The following is a 15,572-nucleotide window of genomic DNA, read 5'->3' on the forward strand; positions in this document are numbered from 1 at the left end:
TAAACAGCGTGGATATTTGGGTTTATAGCAGCCTTGATTTGAATTTGCATTAATGAGACGGCCGAGCATTGTGAATCAGTCTGGAATCTCTCCTTTCATTTTTGATTTCCAGGGACTGTACAGTAGTCATCAGAGTTGGAGCTGTGGTATTAAGGTCCTGCCCATACTGTCAGTCATAACGTGAAACCTCCTTTTTTCATAACATCAAGTAACTAATTAAAACCAAACTAATCAAAAAATGAACACCTGAACATACATCAGTGTGATGAGAACCACCTTATAATGACAGAAACCATGTTTGAGAAAAATTTATTCAACATATAACATGTTTGATGTTTCAGTTAAAATGGAGGGTGCACAGGCAGCTGTTTAGCTCAGTTGGTAAAGCGTCCAGCCCATGTATGGCGGCTATATATCTCTGCAGCGACTGCTGGTTCAACTCCCACCTGTGGCCCTTTGCTGCGTGTCATCCCCTCTCTCTTCACCCCCCTTTCCTTTCTACTCTTCAGCTGTCCTATCAAATAAAGGCAAGCCAAAAGAAAATGTAGGGTGCAGGGTTTATGCACTATACGCAACCAGCCACCAGCAGGTGATAAAGATGTTTTGGCTTCACTTTTGGGCAACTGTCATGTTGTCCATCATTGTCTACAACCAGTCAGAGCAACAAACCTTGACCTATACCAAAACACGGCATTGAAACGTGTGACGCAGCACTAACCAACAAATGTAAATTAAGGCAGAGCTTTGTGTGGTTTCAAGAAAGAACAAATGGCAGCCTGGTTGCAAACTTTCATCACAGCGCAGTCTCTGAAAACATTTGAGGTGAATAATAGGCAACGCTGTAACAGATTCTTGCTAATTGATCAGCACTGCCTAGTTTCATCTGAGTTGTGTGAGCCTGGTGCGTTGTGACTTCACTGACATGTAACTTTTCAAATCTGAACCGATGAGGCTCCTCCATTAGGTGTTGCATCAAACCCACCCCATACTGAATGAATGGTTGTGATCAGCCCAACCAGATCTAGGACTGGTGAAAATCTCTGAACAGGAGGGTGGCCAGATGTATCTGCCAGAGCAAACGAAACATGGGATCACAGATTCGTCTGGTTTCCAAGCTAGCCAATCCTGCCTTTCCGAGCAGAAATGTCAAATGTCATTGAGGCTGGTGGTCAGACTGATTGCTTAGTTGCTGGAGCAATTTGGTTCCTGTGCTGATGAGGAACTTTCATACCAGAAAGGTTGGCTAACAGACTGCAGTTGTTTCCAGTTGTTGGGTTACAAATTGCTGCCGGTATTGCAGGTTTAAGCCTAAATGAGTTTAGAAAAGTTTGGTTCTAATCAATGCTTAAAATCTAACACAAGCAATCCCTGTTGAGTCTTGTTTTCCTTGGTCTAATTCATCCATGATTGAAGGAAAACCTAAATACATGCAGCTGAGACATTTGCATCATAAACAAAACAGAAGAAATTCACTAACACACATTTTCCAGTTAACACAAGGAGCTGCCTGCGTCTCAGTGTCCCCAAGTGTCTGGACTCCTGATTGCTATGCACACACATGTCTCAGTGGAAGGTGGCAGAACAAATTGCCATCATCTGAAATTTGTGTGTGTCTGGGTGTTTGTGTGTGCATGTGTGTGTGCGTTTGTGTGTGACCTTGACATATTGCTAATCCGTTGAAGGAGAAAGACTTGACCTGATAGCTGCAGGGCCAAAGAGCATGACTGACACTGCATGCACATTTGTGTGTGTGTTAAGCGCCTGTGTTTCGCTTTCTCCCCTGTACATGCCTGCAATGCTGTGCATGACTGAGTGTGACAATTTGTGTGTGTGTGTGTGTTCATTTCACCTGCTTTATAAACTTGAATTAAGCTGCCTGCACCACCCATAACTCAGCTTAAGTGCTCTGCTGCAAAACACCAACAAATCTCTCAGAGATTTAATATCTCTGATTGTGTGTTTGACACTTTTAGAGCTTCGACACTGATTGCCATCATCCAGCTACAAACTGGGTATTTAGTTAATGCCTCAAAGTGTTAATTCTACAGTTATTAAAACAGCCTGAAGATGCAGGAAAATGGGAGCGAAAGAGGCAGAAAAGAGAGCACGGGTGACAGAATGGAACAATAAGCAGCACATGATGAGGAGAGCAAGAAAAATCTAAAAGAGGAGGAGACAATGAGCAAAGGGGAAATAAGAAAATGAATAGGAAGAGGAGATGGGAATGCAGGGGAGAAATGCTGAATTGCTATTGCATGGTGCTGTGGAAAAGACACTTTGCTCAGCAAGCTTGAGCTGCCAGGAAGCATTTTAATCACAACAGTAGATCCAAATAGGAGCCGAAAGCGGGGTAGGTCAGGAGGTTGGGTCGATTTGAAGTAAAAGGTTATCGCAAGAGGGGGCTGAGTGTAATCAGATCTGGTTAAGGGAAAAATCACTGTTATAACGGAAAGAGAGAGAGTGAAGGACGGAGGGACAGACAAAGTCAGGAGGGAAAATACAGAGCCTACTATAAAGAAAAAAGAAAAGGTGAACGATCTGAAGAGAAACAGAGAGTAAAGTGAAATAGAGGCAGGATTTCTATCATCTTCCTCCTCCATGATATCAATTGGCCCTTCGAGCTTTCTTAGAGGCATTCTCCATCACCATCCCCTCACCTAACCTCCAGCAGAGGTCTTACGTGTGTGAAATACTATATATACTCTGTGTGAAGTATACTTGATTGAAAAAGAAGAAGGAAATATGATTCAAAATAGGTAGCATGCTAGTTTCCTTTCATACAGTATAGCAAAATAAACCATTTAAAAACTGTACAGCCCTTGAACAGTCTGCATTATGTAAATAAGAGCAAATACAGAATTATTTTAGCTTCTCAATGATGCAAAGTACTTTCAGCAACATGTTATTATAAGCAGTGGTAGCAGAGGTAGAGGATTTTTGGAACCATTTGCACTGAAAATAATATATTCATGAATCAGACTGAGGCAGACAACACAAAACCAAAACAGACATAGAAGGAAAAAAACAGGAAAATGAAAGGGATAATTTGGATTATTTGAAGTGGGGTTGTATGAGGTACTTGTCTATAGTCAGTGTGTTACCCACCGCAGATGGCAGTCAATATGCCCCCAGTTTAGAGAAGCAGAGAGTAGTACCAGCATGGAAGCTAAGAAAAGTACTTCCATGGATAGGGTCAGCCGCAAAACATATTTTAGTCACCTAAAAAAAACACATTAAAAAAACAACAAAACAAAACAAAAAAAAAAGTTTAATTGTACGCTTTATTGAGAATATTTTTACTGCTTTATCTTACCATCCAGCCTTTTTCTGACAGAAAACAGCTGTCATACAAACTAAAATTACTCTTTACAAACCAACCAGACTCCACAAAATAAGTAATTTTACATCACAGAACACTGTAGTTGTTGGTGCCTCAATCTTTCAGTTTGTTTGTGTTATTGTGTGACTTTGGTGAAATATGATCTTATGTTTCAAAATGCCAAAGTCACACAATAACACAAACAAACTAACAGGCAGCAGAAGACCAGCAACTCCCTCGTTCTGTGAGATAAAATTACCGATTTTGCCAATGGAGTCTGGTTGGTTTGAAGAAAGCAATATCTGGCTTAAATAACAGTGTTTTCCCTTTGGAAAAGGCTGTCTGATGGAAAGGTGAAGCTGTGAAAATATTCTAAATGTAGTGTACACTTAAACTGATATTGATTTAGTTTCAGGGCATTTTTAGGTGGCTATAATATGTTTTGCTGCTGACCCTGTCCATGGAAGTACTTTTCTTAGCCTCCTACACCGGGAGTCCTGCTGCCCCCCCAAAACTTGAAATGTGCCAACCACATCTACCGTAGGTAAAGCACTAACTATCAATAAATACCTCATATGACACCACTGCTAATCATCCTAACTATCCCTTTAAATTAAAGTGAAAACTGAGGTATGTAAGCTTGGACCCACTGTGATTTAATGTGGCACTACTTGCTGAGAGCTGCTATTATATGATGATACTGATGGTGGGCAAGTCATAGAGTGCCGCAGACACAATCATTATCTCCTTTTCATGCACATGTTTACACTCATACATAAATACATGTATTGGCTAGCTTGTAAAAAAGGTAGAAACTGAACAATGTGTCCTTCAGTGATGTGTGCAGATTTCTTGTGCTGCTCATGTCTACGTTCACACGTTTACCTCTCAAAATCTCAGAAGTCTGTATACGTACACTTGCCTGCATCTGTCTCTCAGCATGTATTGGCCCGGACGTAAGCCAAAAACAGCACATTACCCAGCTTTCATTGCACCCCGAGGAGGGCCCATTCCATTCGAGAATGTTATTAGCAGAGCTTAGAAGGATATTTCTGACTGTGTCACTAAGTCTCTGCTGACAGACAGGAAAACATCCTCACGTAGCAAAGCAATGCAGAGAGTTAGTGATGCTCTGTTCTAAATTCAAATGGCCCTTAAAAGCTCACAAGCCAAACTAAGAAATATGTTGCTGTCATACCACCACACAACTGTAAGCATATACTTTATTGTATATTGTTTAAACTTGAGCCTGCAAATTTTTGCTAAGAATGTATGTTTACTACAGAATATTTAAAAAATCTGGTACAGGTTCAACCTACATATTTTGCAGTAGGCTACAGAATATACGATTGCTTTCTGAATGAGAGTATAAATCTATTAAACCCTATTCCTACAAGACTAGCATTACCTGCGGACCTCATGTGATTTAGAAATTAACCTCCACTTGGTACATTCCCACATGATAAGCTACGTCTGTATTTTACTTCAATTCACTGACATCATCTCCCAGATATGACGTGATCATGTAAGAAATAAAATTGTAAGAATGTCAAGGCTCTGGTGTCTGATATTGGCTGAAAGATTACCTCAAACAAAAATGTTGTCCAAATTTCCATTTATAATTGTCAGCACAGAATGTATAACTGGGAAATAAAAAAGCAAAAAATGTTGAAAACAGAAGAATGGACGAATTATCACATGACTTCTGTATTTGTTAAAATATGGCAGGTAATTTATAGTCAAATTTTAGCTTGATAAATTATGTAAATGTCAGATTCACATGGGATTAAGATCACAGACAATCTCTGCAATTATTGCAAATTACTAGAGGAAACTAGTCCCTTGCAAAAGGGCCCCGTAATTTGTTACCTATGCACTATACAACATGTGATCTGTTAATGTAGTGTAATGTATGAAATTTGATTTTGTTTTATTTTTTTTATCATTTCTTCTGTGTTTAATTAAGAGCTTAATTAAGCTTTGCTCAGCAAGAATCTAGTGATAAAGATCACAATACAGGGTTTATGATTCAACATAATGTGATATACTGTGATACTGTCGATACATATAAGGCAATGGATTGTATGTTTTTTAATCTAATTTAAGGAAACTGTCATATTATGAAGAAGACACCACCATATACATAAAATCTGAGTTTAAAAAGTCTATTTTTTATGAATAAAGAGCAATGAAGATAGATAACAACAATGGTATCTGATTGTCAGGAGTTTAAATCCAACACAAAATGAACCACTCCAACAAATCTTTGCATGCATCAATATGCATCAAATTGTAAGCTTTCTTCAAAATACAGCTAAATAAGATAAATTAATTAATAAATACATGGGTATATAAATAAATGGAGCAGCCATGTTGTTGTCAAAGTGAACAAGTTTACAGCCAAATAAAATAACCTGAACGAAAAACAAGGGTCAGCATGATGGATTTTCTTCTGCAGCATGAAAAAGACCAACCTGGGAATACCAGCTTTCCAGGTTACGTGTCTGTTAGAGTGATACTGTCTGTTAAAGTACTACATATGTGGATGTGTGCAGTTTGTTTCGGGGTGTCTGCTGAATGGACTCTATCAAAGCCCCCAGTTGTCCTTTTGAGAGTTCACTCAAGCAGAGCCACACTGTCAGTATAAGCCAGGTAAACCAGGAAGGTGGTCGATTTTCTTATTGGTATTTCTTTTCTGCTTGACCTTTCTCTAACCCGAGCACTCAGACAAGTCCCAGCTGTCTTATACGGCTGAATTGACCAGAGCAATGACGCTTGGAAAACTACTGTTGTGGGTTCAATTCTCAGGCCAGTGAAAGGAGCTTTGAAGGAACAATCCATTCTCTTATATGAGGCTTACATCCAAAGAACAAAGAACGCTCTTTAGGTGATTTCTATCAAACATCTCATCTCCCTTGCTACACAGTTTGGTGCAGAGCTGTCAAGTGACCATCACTCACAGCAGGATTCAACCTTTCCTTTCCCCTGGACTGTTGTTGAGGTCTAACAGTCCTGAAATGATTTCCCCATGTGATCACTGTGTATGCAGTGTTACACTGTAACACTGTCTGCTAGAGTGATATTGAGTCTGCTTGGGTTTTGTCTGGCTTGTGTTCTTTTGGTGACCTTATAGTCAGACTCCCAGTTGTCATATTAAATTCTTCACCAGACCATAACAGGAAGCTGTCGATGGTAGACTGAACTTACAGAGCTAAAACTCTGCATCAAAAAACTTGCACACCATGTTTCATTCAGTGTTAATTCAATTCTGAAGGTTCTACCCAATAACAAGTTTTTCCCAATGAGTCTTGAGTGTTTTTATTTGAAATGTATACCTAATGACAGTAATATGCCTTTACACATCAAAAGAAAGCCAAACAGACTGTCAAAGTTTAAATCCATAACTTTCATGAAATAAGTTAAAACAGTTTTTGATGTTATTTATGGGCATAGCTTTTCAGAAATACTCATTCAATACATGCTGTAACTACTGCTCTATATAGTTGTTTTCATTGTAAGTGGTGGGGTCTGCCGTTCCTACATGGAAATCAAGTTGCCTTTGTACTGTAGGACTTAATGGGAAACAAAGCAGGCAGGTAATTCAGCAATACTGTTTGTAATTAACAAGGATACAAGATGATTTATTTATCATTCACAATAAGGTTGTAAAATGAGATTTTGTTGTGGTCCCCTCTTTGATTGATTGACTGGAACTGATTGCAGAGATAAGTAAAAACATAGAACAAACTACAGCTGCATGATATGGTAAAAAAAAAAGTTTGTGCAATTATTTTGACTGAAATTGTGATATGATTAGTGGGAATGATCATTTTTCCACTATAATTTTCAATTTTAAAATCACAATGATGTAATATTTGTTGGAGTCTGTACCAAACATTTTTTCTTTCATCTGAAGAACAAGATTTTTCGGCCAGGGCATATCTGCAGCACTACACCACGTCATTATAATGGTGTTTTCTCACACATTTTTCCTCTTTCACAAAATTGCGATTTGGTTCTGGATCAGCAGTTTGGATAATGCACTTGGCCATATTTTGATTTTGGTAATATGGTGATTAATTGTGCAGCCATAGAACAAACCAATTAATAAGGTGGAGGGCAGAGGATGAACTGAGCCGTTCCACAGCCTGAGGGAAGAAGCTGCTCTTCAGTCTGGTGGTACAGCAGTGAATACTTCTGTATCTCTTGCCTGATGGCAGCGAGGTGAACAGGCTGCATTTTATCTTTGCCTGTATTTACTTAATTTTATCTTATTTATATGAGGCTCGTGCAGTTAGACGCATATATTGGATATATCTGAGTACACACAACTGCACAAATACATCGGAAATCACCAAATTGCTGGGCTGATAGTGGCCGGTCATATCACCCAACCCTGTTTCATATCAGCCTAACTGTTCACTTTCCTTATGCTGTTATAAGTCATTGCTCATGCAAAACCAACACTTCCTACTGCTGCAAGTTCTCATTAAAAGCACACAATTGGTGAAACTCAGTGTGAGTGGCTTTTATTGTGAAGCTGTCACAGGAAACACAATGTATTTGATAGAAGTTAACACTGACAGCAATTAAAAATAAGTCACACACGCTTTTGTGCTCATGAACGGGAGTGAGTTCATGCATTGCACTCAGCATGCTCTATTATAGGATACATTGTTGAAGTGGTAAAACATATTCTCACATTGTTTTTTTCCTCTTTTAAAAGTTATCTGTGCTCAGTTTCTCAGCACCAGCGGCCACATACATGCACATCACGAGCTGTGGAGGAGGGGTCATAACAACCACTCACTGCTCTATCTCCTGCGTTAATAAACTCTATAGGGACGCCCTCATCCTCTGCCGACATTAATGTCTTTCCAATGCTGTGCCTCAATTTTAAAGCTAGAGTGAAGATACTGGTATTATATGAAACTAGAGGATCTAAGGAATAGATACCAGCAATACATTGTTGGTATTGGTACCAGCCAGTACCAACAATGTAATGCTATCTTGTCGGGACGGGGGATGAGGATGGATGGGTAGCAAGAACAGCTCGGAGCAGCTCATTTAAAAAGGAATAAATGAACGCAAACTAGTTCATTTTAATCAGGGTAAATTTAAATTTGAGGTAGCTCTTGCAAAGTGTGACGACTGATGATTGCTGTGGGCATGTTTATTTGCAATTAAATTTTCGCATCTATATTTTCAGTTTTGGAAAGGAAAAAATGCTGAATTTACATTTATTTATGTCTTCATGTGCTGTAATGCCTAACACGTGTGCATGAGAGAGTGTATATATGAAAAATGAATACTCACATGCAATACGGACGTGTGCCTTGCGGCTTTTGGTGGTTCCAGCGGAGCTCCAGGCCACGCACTGACACCAGTAATCTTCAGGACCGAACAGCTCCTCGACCTGCTGTCGTGTGATTTCTATACTGGCTTCTCTCACCACCAGACCTGCATAAGAAAGGAAAGGCACTGTTGAGCCATGTGTGTTGTCAGTTGGGGTTCAGATTCAATTTAAAGAAGACTCACGCAAACAATAAATGAATCATAGGTTCAAGCTCCTGAGAGAACTGCTAATACTAGTGAAAAAGTAAAAGCTAAGGTCTATTTAAGCTTATACTCTGGTGATATGGCTTTTATGTTAGCTTAAGAGGCAAAAGCCAAAGTGGTGCACAGTAAATATCTTAGCAAGTAGAAGCAGTGGATAATCATACAATATCTGCTGCTATTTACAAACTGTGGTCACTTTACTGAGTAGATTCACTCTGAATTCAATGTAAACTTGCTGAGATTGTTCCTTTGCACTTCCACCACTTATCTCATTCTGCTCCTGAATTCCTTCTTTTCTCTGGTGTTTTGAAAGCAGCTCCATGTGAAGAATAAGTGTGAGGTTTAAATAGCTGCACCCCACTGATATGACTGCAAGGGAGCAGAGATAGAGGAGTTCTGCAGAGGAAAATAGGAAATGAGGAATGGAGGATAAACTTGGGGTGGAAACATGGGAGACACCGGAAAGGGATGAGTAGAACACAAGTGCAAAAGCAAGGAAAGAAAGGCAGAGAGAAAAATGCATGCCAAAGGAAAGGAGTAATAAAGGAAAAAAGTCAATGCTAAAAAGAAGAGACGAAGAGGAGAAACGGTAGACTGGTAGAAGTAATTGAGAGCAACGTGACAGAGGCACAGTGAGAGGAAGAGAAGGGATGACAGAAGAAGAGGTGGGAGAGGGCAATGAAATGTGAAACGGAAAGGAAAAGGGAAAGGAGATAAAAATGGGTTTTAGGTAAAAGTATGTGGGGACTGGGGGAGTAGATGGGCAAAATGCTCTGAGAAGAGATCTTGGCAGTTTATTCCAGGTTCAGCAGTGTTACAAAGACCCAAGCAACAATCTCCATGGGTCTCCACAAATCTGACTCAGGCCTATTACTTATGAAGCCTCTCAGTAAGTTCGTGCCACTGGAGAAATGGAGAGACAGTTACAGTGAGCATGCCAGCAAGCATAAAGGCAAAGGGCACAGAGAGGAAGGCAAAAAGTGAAATGTAGTGAGCACGATTGTGGCCAACCGGAGGCCATTAATGGCTTGCAAAGGAATTTAAGAGAAACCCATGGGGGCAAAGAGTAAGAGAAGTAACAAAAGCTTTCATGGAAGCTAGCTGGGAGATGGGGAAAGATGGCTTTTGAGTTAAAAAAAAGAAAAGAAGGTTGATCAGAAGGGACATGAAGATGGAAAGTAAAGAGGTAACTTGGAAGATATGGCAATTCAGATACCATCGATGGCGACTGATGGCAACGAGGAAAGTAATGCAAAAAGTAAAAAGCTTGTGGAAGGTACTGCTGGCACAACAAGGGATAATAGCCAGTGAGGGTCAGAGAGCCATAAGGGCAAAGGGACTGTATAAAAACTAGTGCGAATACCAGTGCTTGAGCAAACAAGGGAGATCGTTATGGCTTCACAGCTTAAAATGAAAAACAGGGGACACAGCGAGAGAGGTAGAGGCTAGGAAAATGGCAGCAAAAGAGGCAATAGGCAATTATAACCAGCAAGCAACCCAGGACTAAAGCTGAACAACTAGTAGGCAGGCAGTTGCAATGAGCAAAAAAAAAAAAAAAAAACACAGTGTGAGGACAAAGAGGACAAAAGGGACGGGAGGAGGTGGAGACCAGTGAGCATGCTACAGCTGAAGTAATGAGGAAGGTGAGGCAATTAAAGTGAACAGTTCAAATGAGCCAGGCAGCTAGTTACGGCAAATGGACTCAAACGAAAGTAGAAAGCATATGGGATGGTGCATTAATGGGACTATGGGAGTCAGGGGCACAATAAGGGGCAGAGATGAAGACAAATAAAGAAAAAAACATATGCACATTTAAAGATTTTGTATCACTGTGTACATGGCTAATTAAGCTGAAGATCAAAAACTATTAGTAAAACCTTATTATTAGCTGATTGCTTGTGACATCCGAAATATAGGACAACATTCCAGGTGAAGCCCCAAGTTTAAAGAACAATAAATTCATACTTTATCCAAAACACATCTGGATGAAATACCACAGCGTCCGATGGATTTACCTTCAGCAGTTGGCTGTGACAAAAAGTGCTCCTCACTGAAGAAAGATGCCAAAATCTCCTGAATAATCCATCCAAAGCCCCACACAAAGTTTTTAGACTTTTACTTTCTAACTTTCAGTGATCATTAACTTTATTCAGCCTACTATGTTAACCACTGAAGTGCGCACTGAAGAAGCCGTCTACTGCACTGAGCAGCAGCCTCTGAGCACGAACAGACTGTGGAATCTGTTTTGGCTCAATATCACGAGTTTGAAAACACCCAATGACTTGTTTTAGCAAATTTTGTTAGTTTAAAATATGAAGAATTGTAAAATGTTACTTCCATAAGGCTAAGAATATTTTTCACATCTAACTCTGCAGAAGAAAGGGTTATTTTGATGAGACCAGAGCTGGTGATGGTTGGAACAGTGGAAAGACTATCCAAGTTAGTTTTGATGAGTTTTGTTTCGTCTGTGTCAACACACATACACACACCTGCAATACAGATGCATGTAGCAACACTAAAAATTTGCAGACAATATAGAGTTAACACTTTTTATCCATAAATAAATAATGGCAAATCAGAAAATGAGAAGTCTGAAAGTAAGAAAGAAAAAAGTTCACTCCAGAAAACAGTCAAACCTACAGATATCATTCTCTGCTCTCACCTGCTCGGCTCTGTTTATTGCTTAGAGAATAATGCTGCACCGTGTGGGATAGTGGCTGTACCTCAGGTCCTTTGACCGAAAAGGTGCAGCTCACTACGTTGCATAACAGGATGCTTTCTCCTGGCAGAGGACTGAAGAAAGCTGTGCCAGATAAGTTTTAGTAGCTTTGTGTCGCACTTATGTGGCATGCCTTAGTAAATATAGTCTAAATTACCTCAAGTTTTACACCTCGCCCTTACATTCAAAATTCAAGTTATTCAATCTTTTAGCTTATTTCGAAGTGGTTCTAATGAAAATACAGCAAACCAAAAAGCATATTTAATAATACAGAGAAGTATTAATTCAGTTGACCATAAATTGGGTTGCTCCCAAAGGTGGTGTGGTGGATTGACATTTTGTCAAGGTGAATGAAGGCAGAGGGTTTAGACTTTAAAAAGAATGCTGCAGGATACTGGGATCACTCACATACAAGATTTGGGGATGTCAGTGTGTTGCAAGGTATTGCATGTAATGAAACAGGGAGATATTAGAGGACAAGACGAGTGGAGGGGGTTACAGAGATATGAGAAAACAGACAGACAGAGGGAAAACAAAACAAGAACAGGACATATAGAAAGTGAAACAGAGAGCATCAGGTAGAGCCGAGTTGGTTTCACAGCAGGGGAAATCAATGGTTGTAATGATGAAATGTGTTCAATTTCTCACTGAGGCTGAAGGCTGAAACTAAAAAGATACACCAATCTCACAGTGCTGCCTCAGTGTAGAAGGAAGGCCAAGGAAAAGAGGAGCTGTCAAATGAGTCAACATGCACTCAAGCAATCCCTTAACTATCAGCCCGAGAAACCTGATTAGCAATCAGTGACCTTAAACATTGTCTGGACAATCAGCAATTAGAGAGGTGATGGTGCATCTTTTGACACTCTACAAGTTATCAGTAGATATTCAGAAGCATGTCAACGATGTATCAGTTGACATTCAGCAGCACTGTTTCAACAGGCAAGTAGCATGCATTCAACTAACTGCCAGTAGATGACTATTCGCAAATGTCAAAAATCGATTTTCAAAAGGTCACTTGACAACTTGATGTTGATGAAGTGGAAAAGGCAAAACTAAACTGCGGGGCAATGCAGCAACTGGACAGTCTGCAGAGCACGCATGCCAGGATTATCTTGTAAGGGAGGGATGTTAAGTATATTGCGATAATTTCACCATGAGACTAACGTTAAGACGTTAACAGAATGAAGCAGTGACGAGTTGTGACAAAGAGAGCAGCTGAGTGACACACATCACAGCACTAAACAACTTCAACCAACTCTGTAATGAAGAAAAACACTCAGTTCAGTCTGTTTCACCTCAAAAACTCTGCACCTGCTCTGCATCGTGGACAGCGATGGCTTTTCCCTAAGCTAACACTGCAGCAGAGAGGCTCCTCCTCACTGCTGGAGAGACTGGAAAATTGTGCAAATCCCAAGTGTAACATGTACATCATGTTTGCTTTTAAACTAGGCTGCTTCTTTAGCTTTGGTAAGGATGGATGAGCAACTGCAGACAGATACAATCTGAGCAGCACCCCCTGGCTAAAAAACTTAAAATTTTGACGCATCAAAACCAAGAGATTCCCACACCGGTGCACTATAAGGTGCATTTCAAGTGTTGATCTGATCTGTTGACTGTCAAGATGTTCTTTTTCTTTTTACAACAGGTAAATAACATCTGGCAGAACACCAGAAAAAAGTGCTGTTGAATGTGTGTGCTGAATATCTACAGATAACTTAGAGTGTCAACACATCAACTATCAAAATAAAGTGTTGAGAAAACTTAGAGAAAACTGGTTTGTGAAGCTGGAATTCTTTTTGCAAGAGAAACCTGATTCTTGGCAATGTATACTTGTAATCAGGTAGTTAATGGGTTGTGCAACAAAGACTTCCAACAGAGGGAAGTATTGCTGTGAAAGCAGCAAAGGGAGATTAAATGGAAGCAGGGGTGTGCAAAATTAGCAGTATAATTGTTAATATTAAAAAAAAAAAATCATTATCCAATATTCTGATTTGCAGTTTGGTTAGAAAAAACCAGATGTACAATAAACCACAGTAATATGTTAGAAGTGCAAGAAGACTGTAACAAGGGGCAATTTCTTCTTTCTTACAAGTTTCACTGTATTTACATGCAAATTACTGTAATGTGATGCTAGAAGACATGTGATACGTGTCAAGGATTCTGTTTCATATGTTTTCATATCAGCTGGGGACTGTGTAAGTGTGAATTCATAGCAGAAAAATAAGTATGCCAAAGTGTTGACACCACAAATGTGCATCAGATCACACATTTACACCTATCTACATCTCTGTTTTCCATATAGAAAACACATTAAAAAGAAAAAAAAAGTGGGAATACACAAAGAAGCTACAGATAGATGTCACTAGATCTGGAGCGTTGAAACCAGTAAACTCCCAGCTGTTTTCACTGTTTTCTATACAAAGCTCACAAAGCTGGTGTTGCTGGGCAGAAAACGACCAAATTACCCGAGGCTCAAAAAGTCCCAGATCACTCGGTGTCTTATTTTGTTTAGGCACAGAGCTCAGAGCATCCACGTCATTCTGTTACGAGAAGACAAGCATGGAATTCTGGGTCTCTGTAGCACAACAGTACCTCACATCAACAAAACCGCTGCTGTCATCTGGGGGAGGTGAGGGGAAAGAAGAAGATGAAAAATGGAAGGCAAGTATCAAGACAAGTGGATACTGTCACAAACATTTCTATCAATCACACAACTGCACACGAGCCCCAAATATTTCTCTTAGTCCTGAACTGTCAATTCTTATAAAAAAAGTTTACTTGTCAGCTGGGGAGTAAAAGTACAAGAGTGTGTGTCACTGTGCTTTGTCAGGTCTGGACTTTTTTATGCGACAAATGGGAGGTGGGAGTAAACAGGCACCAAAAAATAGTAAAAATATACAATTAATTGTCTGTCCATGCATGGCTGTTTGTAATACTTGCTAGGGCTGCAGGATATGGTAAAAATCATCATTTGTCATCATTTTGACAGGAATTGTGATATGATTCATGCACAATCATTTTTGCATCACAATTTTCGCTGAAAAAAAAATTCAAATCATGATCATGTGACATTTGTCGAGGTCTTTACCAGGAAAGAAAAAAATGTTGTTGTTTTTTACATATGCAGAATAAGACTACAGTAATTCATCATTAATGCTGTTTAGTGTCACATTTTTCCTTGATCAAAAAATTGCAGCTTCTGTGATTTATATTATATATTGCTATTATTATTATTACATATTATATTACATATTGCACATGACCATATTGTGATTTTGATAATATTTTGATTACCTGAAAACAATCATTGACACACCCCATGTGTAAGTTGATGCCCCTATGGCTCACTGCAGTGCCAACAGCACTGAACCATCAATATTTTGGGAAAAGGTTATCTCTGTGTATCTGTTTATTTGTTTAATGTTATTATTAATAATAATAATAACATACTCCTTTATAAATTATTCTCATCTGGGGGGGGGGAATCACCTTTTTTCAGGTCAGTCCATATAATGACTAAATGTTGAGCAATATTCATGTTTTACATATTAGGCAGTCAGGATAACTCTTATTTTTTATTGTTTTTAAACAGCAATTAATCGCCGTTTTGTAACATTTCACAGCATTTCAATGCCTTTTTTTTTTAAATTCCTTTTAGCTCTCTCCAAACAGGTAGAGTGGCAGCAGAAAAAAAAGTTTTGGTCCTCATTTGATGCTTCAAAATCGAAAGAAGGTCCCTTTCTTTGAGTCAATACTCTAACACCGTCCACCGCGCCTGTGGAGAGCCTTTTTAGGTTTGAAAAACTTTGCCTTCAGTATAAAAGAGTAAATTACAGAGAAGATTGGCTGGGAGAGTCTGCGTGATTTGAAAAGCCTATGGACCTTTTTAGTTTGTATGTAGGTGTGTGTTTTCAGAAGCTAACTGATTCATTAGTTGTATGTTGAAACCAATTCAAACAAATAGCAGTAATGGTG

At 39.3% G+C, this 15,572-nt stretch overlaps 1 protein-coding gene across 2 annotated transcripts in view; it reads right to left on the reverse strand.

Moving 5' to 3' along the window:
- unc5ca (unc-5 netrin receptor Ca) overlaps positions 1 to 15,572 on the reverse strand; it is a 258,799-nt gene that overhangs the window by 102,029 nt on the left and 141,198 nt on the right. For both annotated transcript variants that reach the window (XM_084728798.1, XM_084728797.1), the window contains exon 3: positions 8,636 to 8,779. In XM_084728798.1, the coding sequence (XP_084584924.1) occupies positions 8,636 to 8,779 (144 nt within the window). The remainder of the gene's footprint in view (positions 1 to 8,635; positions 8,780 to 15,572) is intronic.

The sequence above is a fragment of the Lutjanus erythropterus genome, chromosome 10 (assembly GCF_056507025.1).
Source record: "Lutjanus erythropterus isolate fLutEry1 chromosome 10, fLutEry1.hap2, whole genome shotgun sequence".
In the NCBI taxonomy this organism is placed as follows: domain Eukaryota; kingdom Metazoa; phylum Chordata; class Actinopteri; order Lutjaniformes; family Lutjanidae; genus Lutjanus; species Lutjanus erythropterus.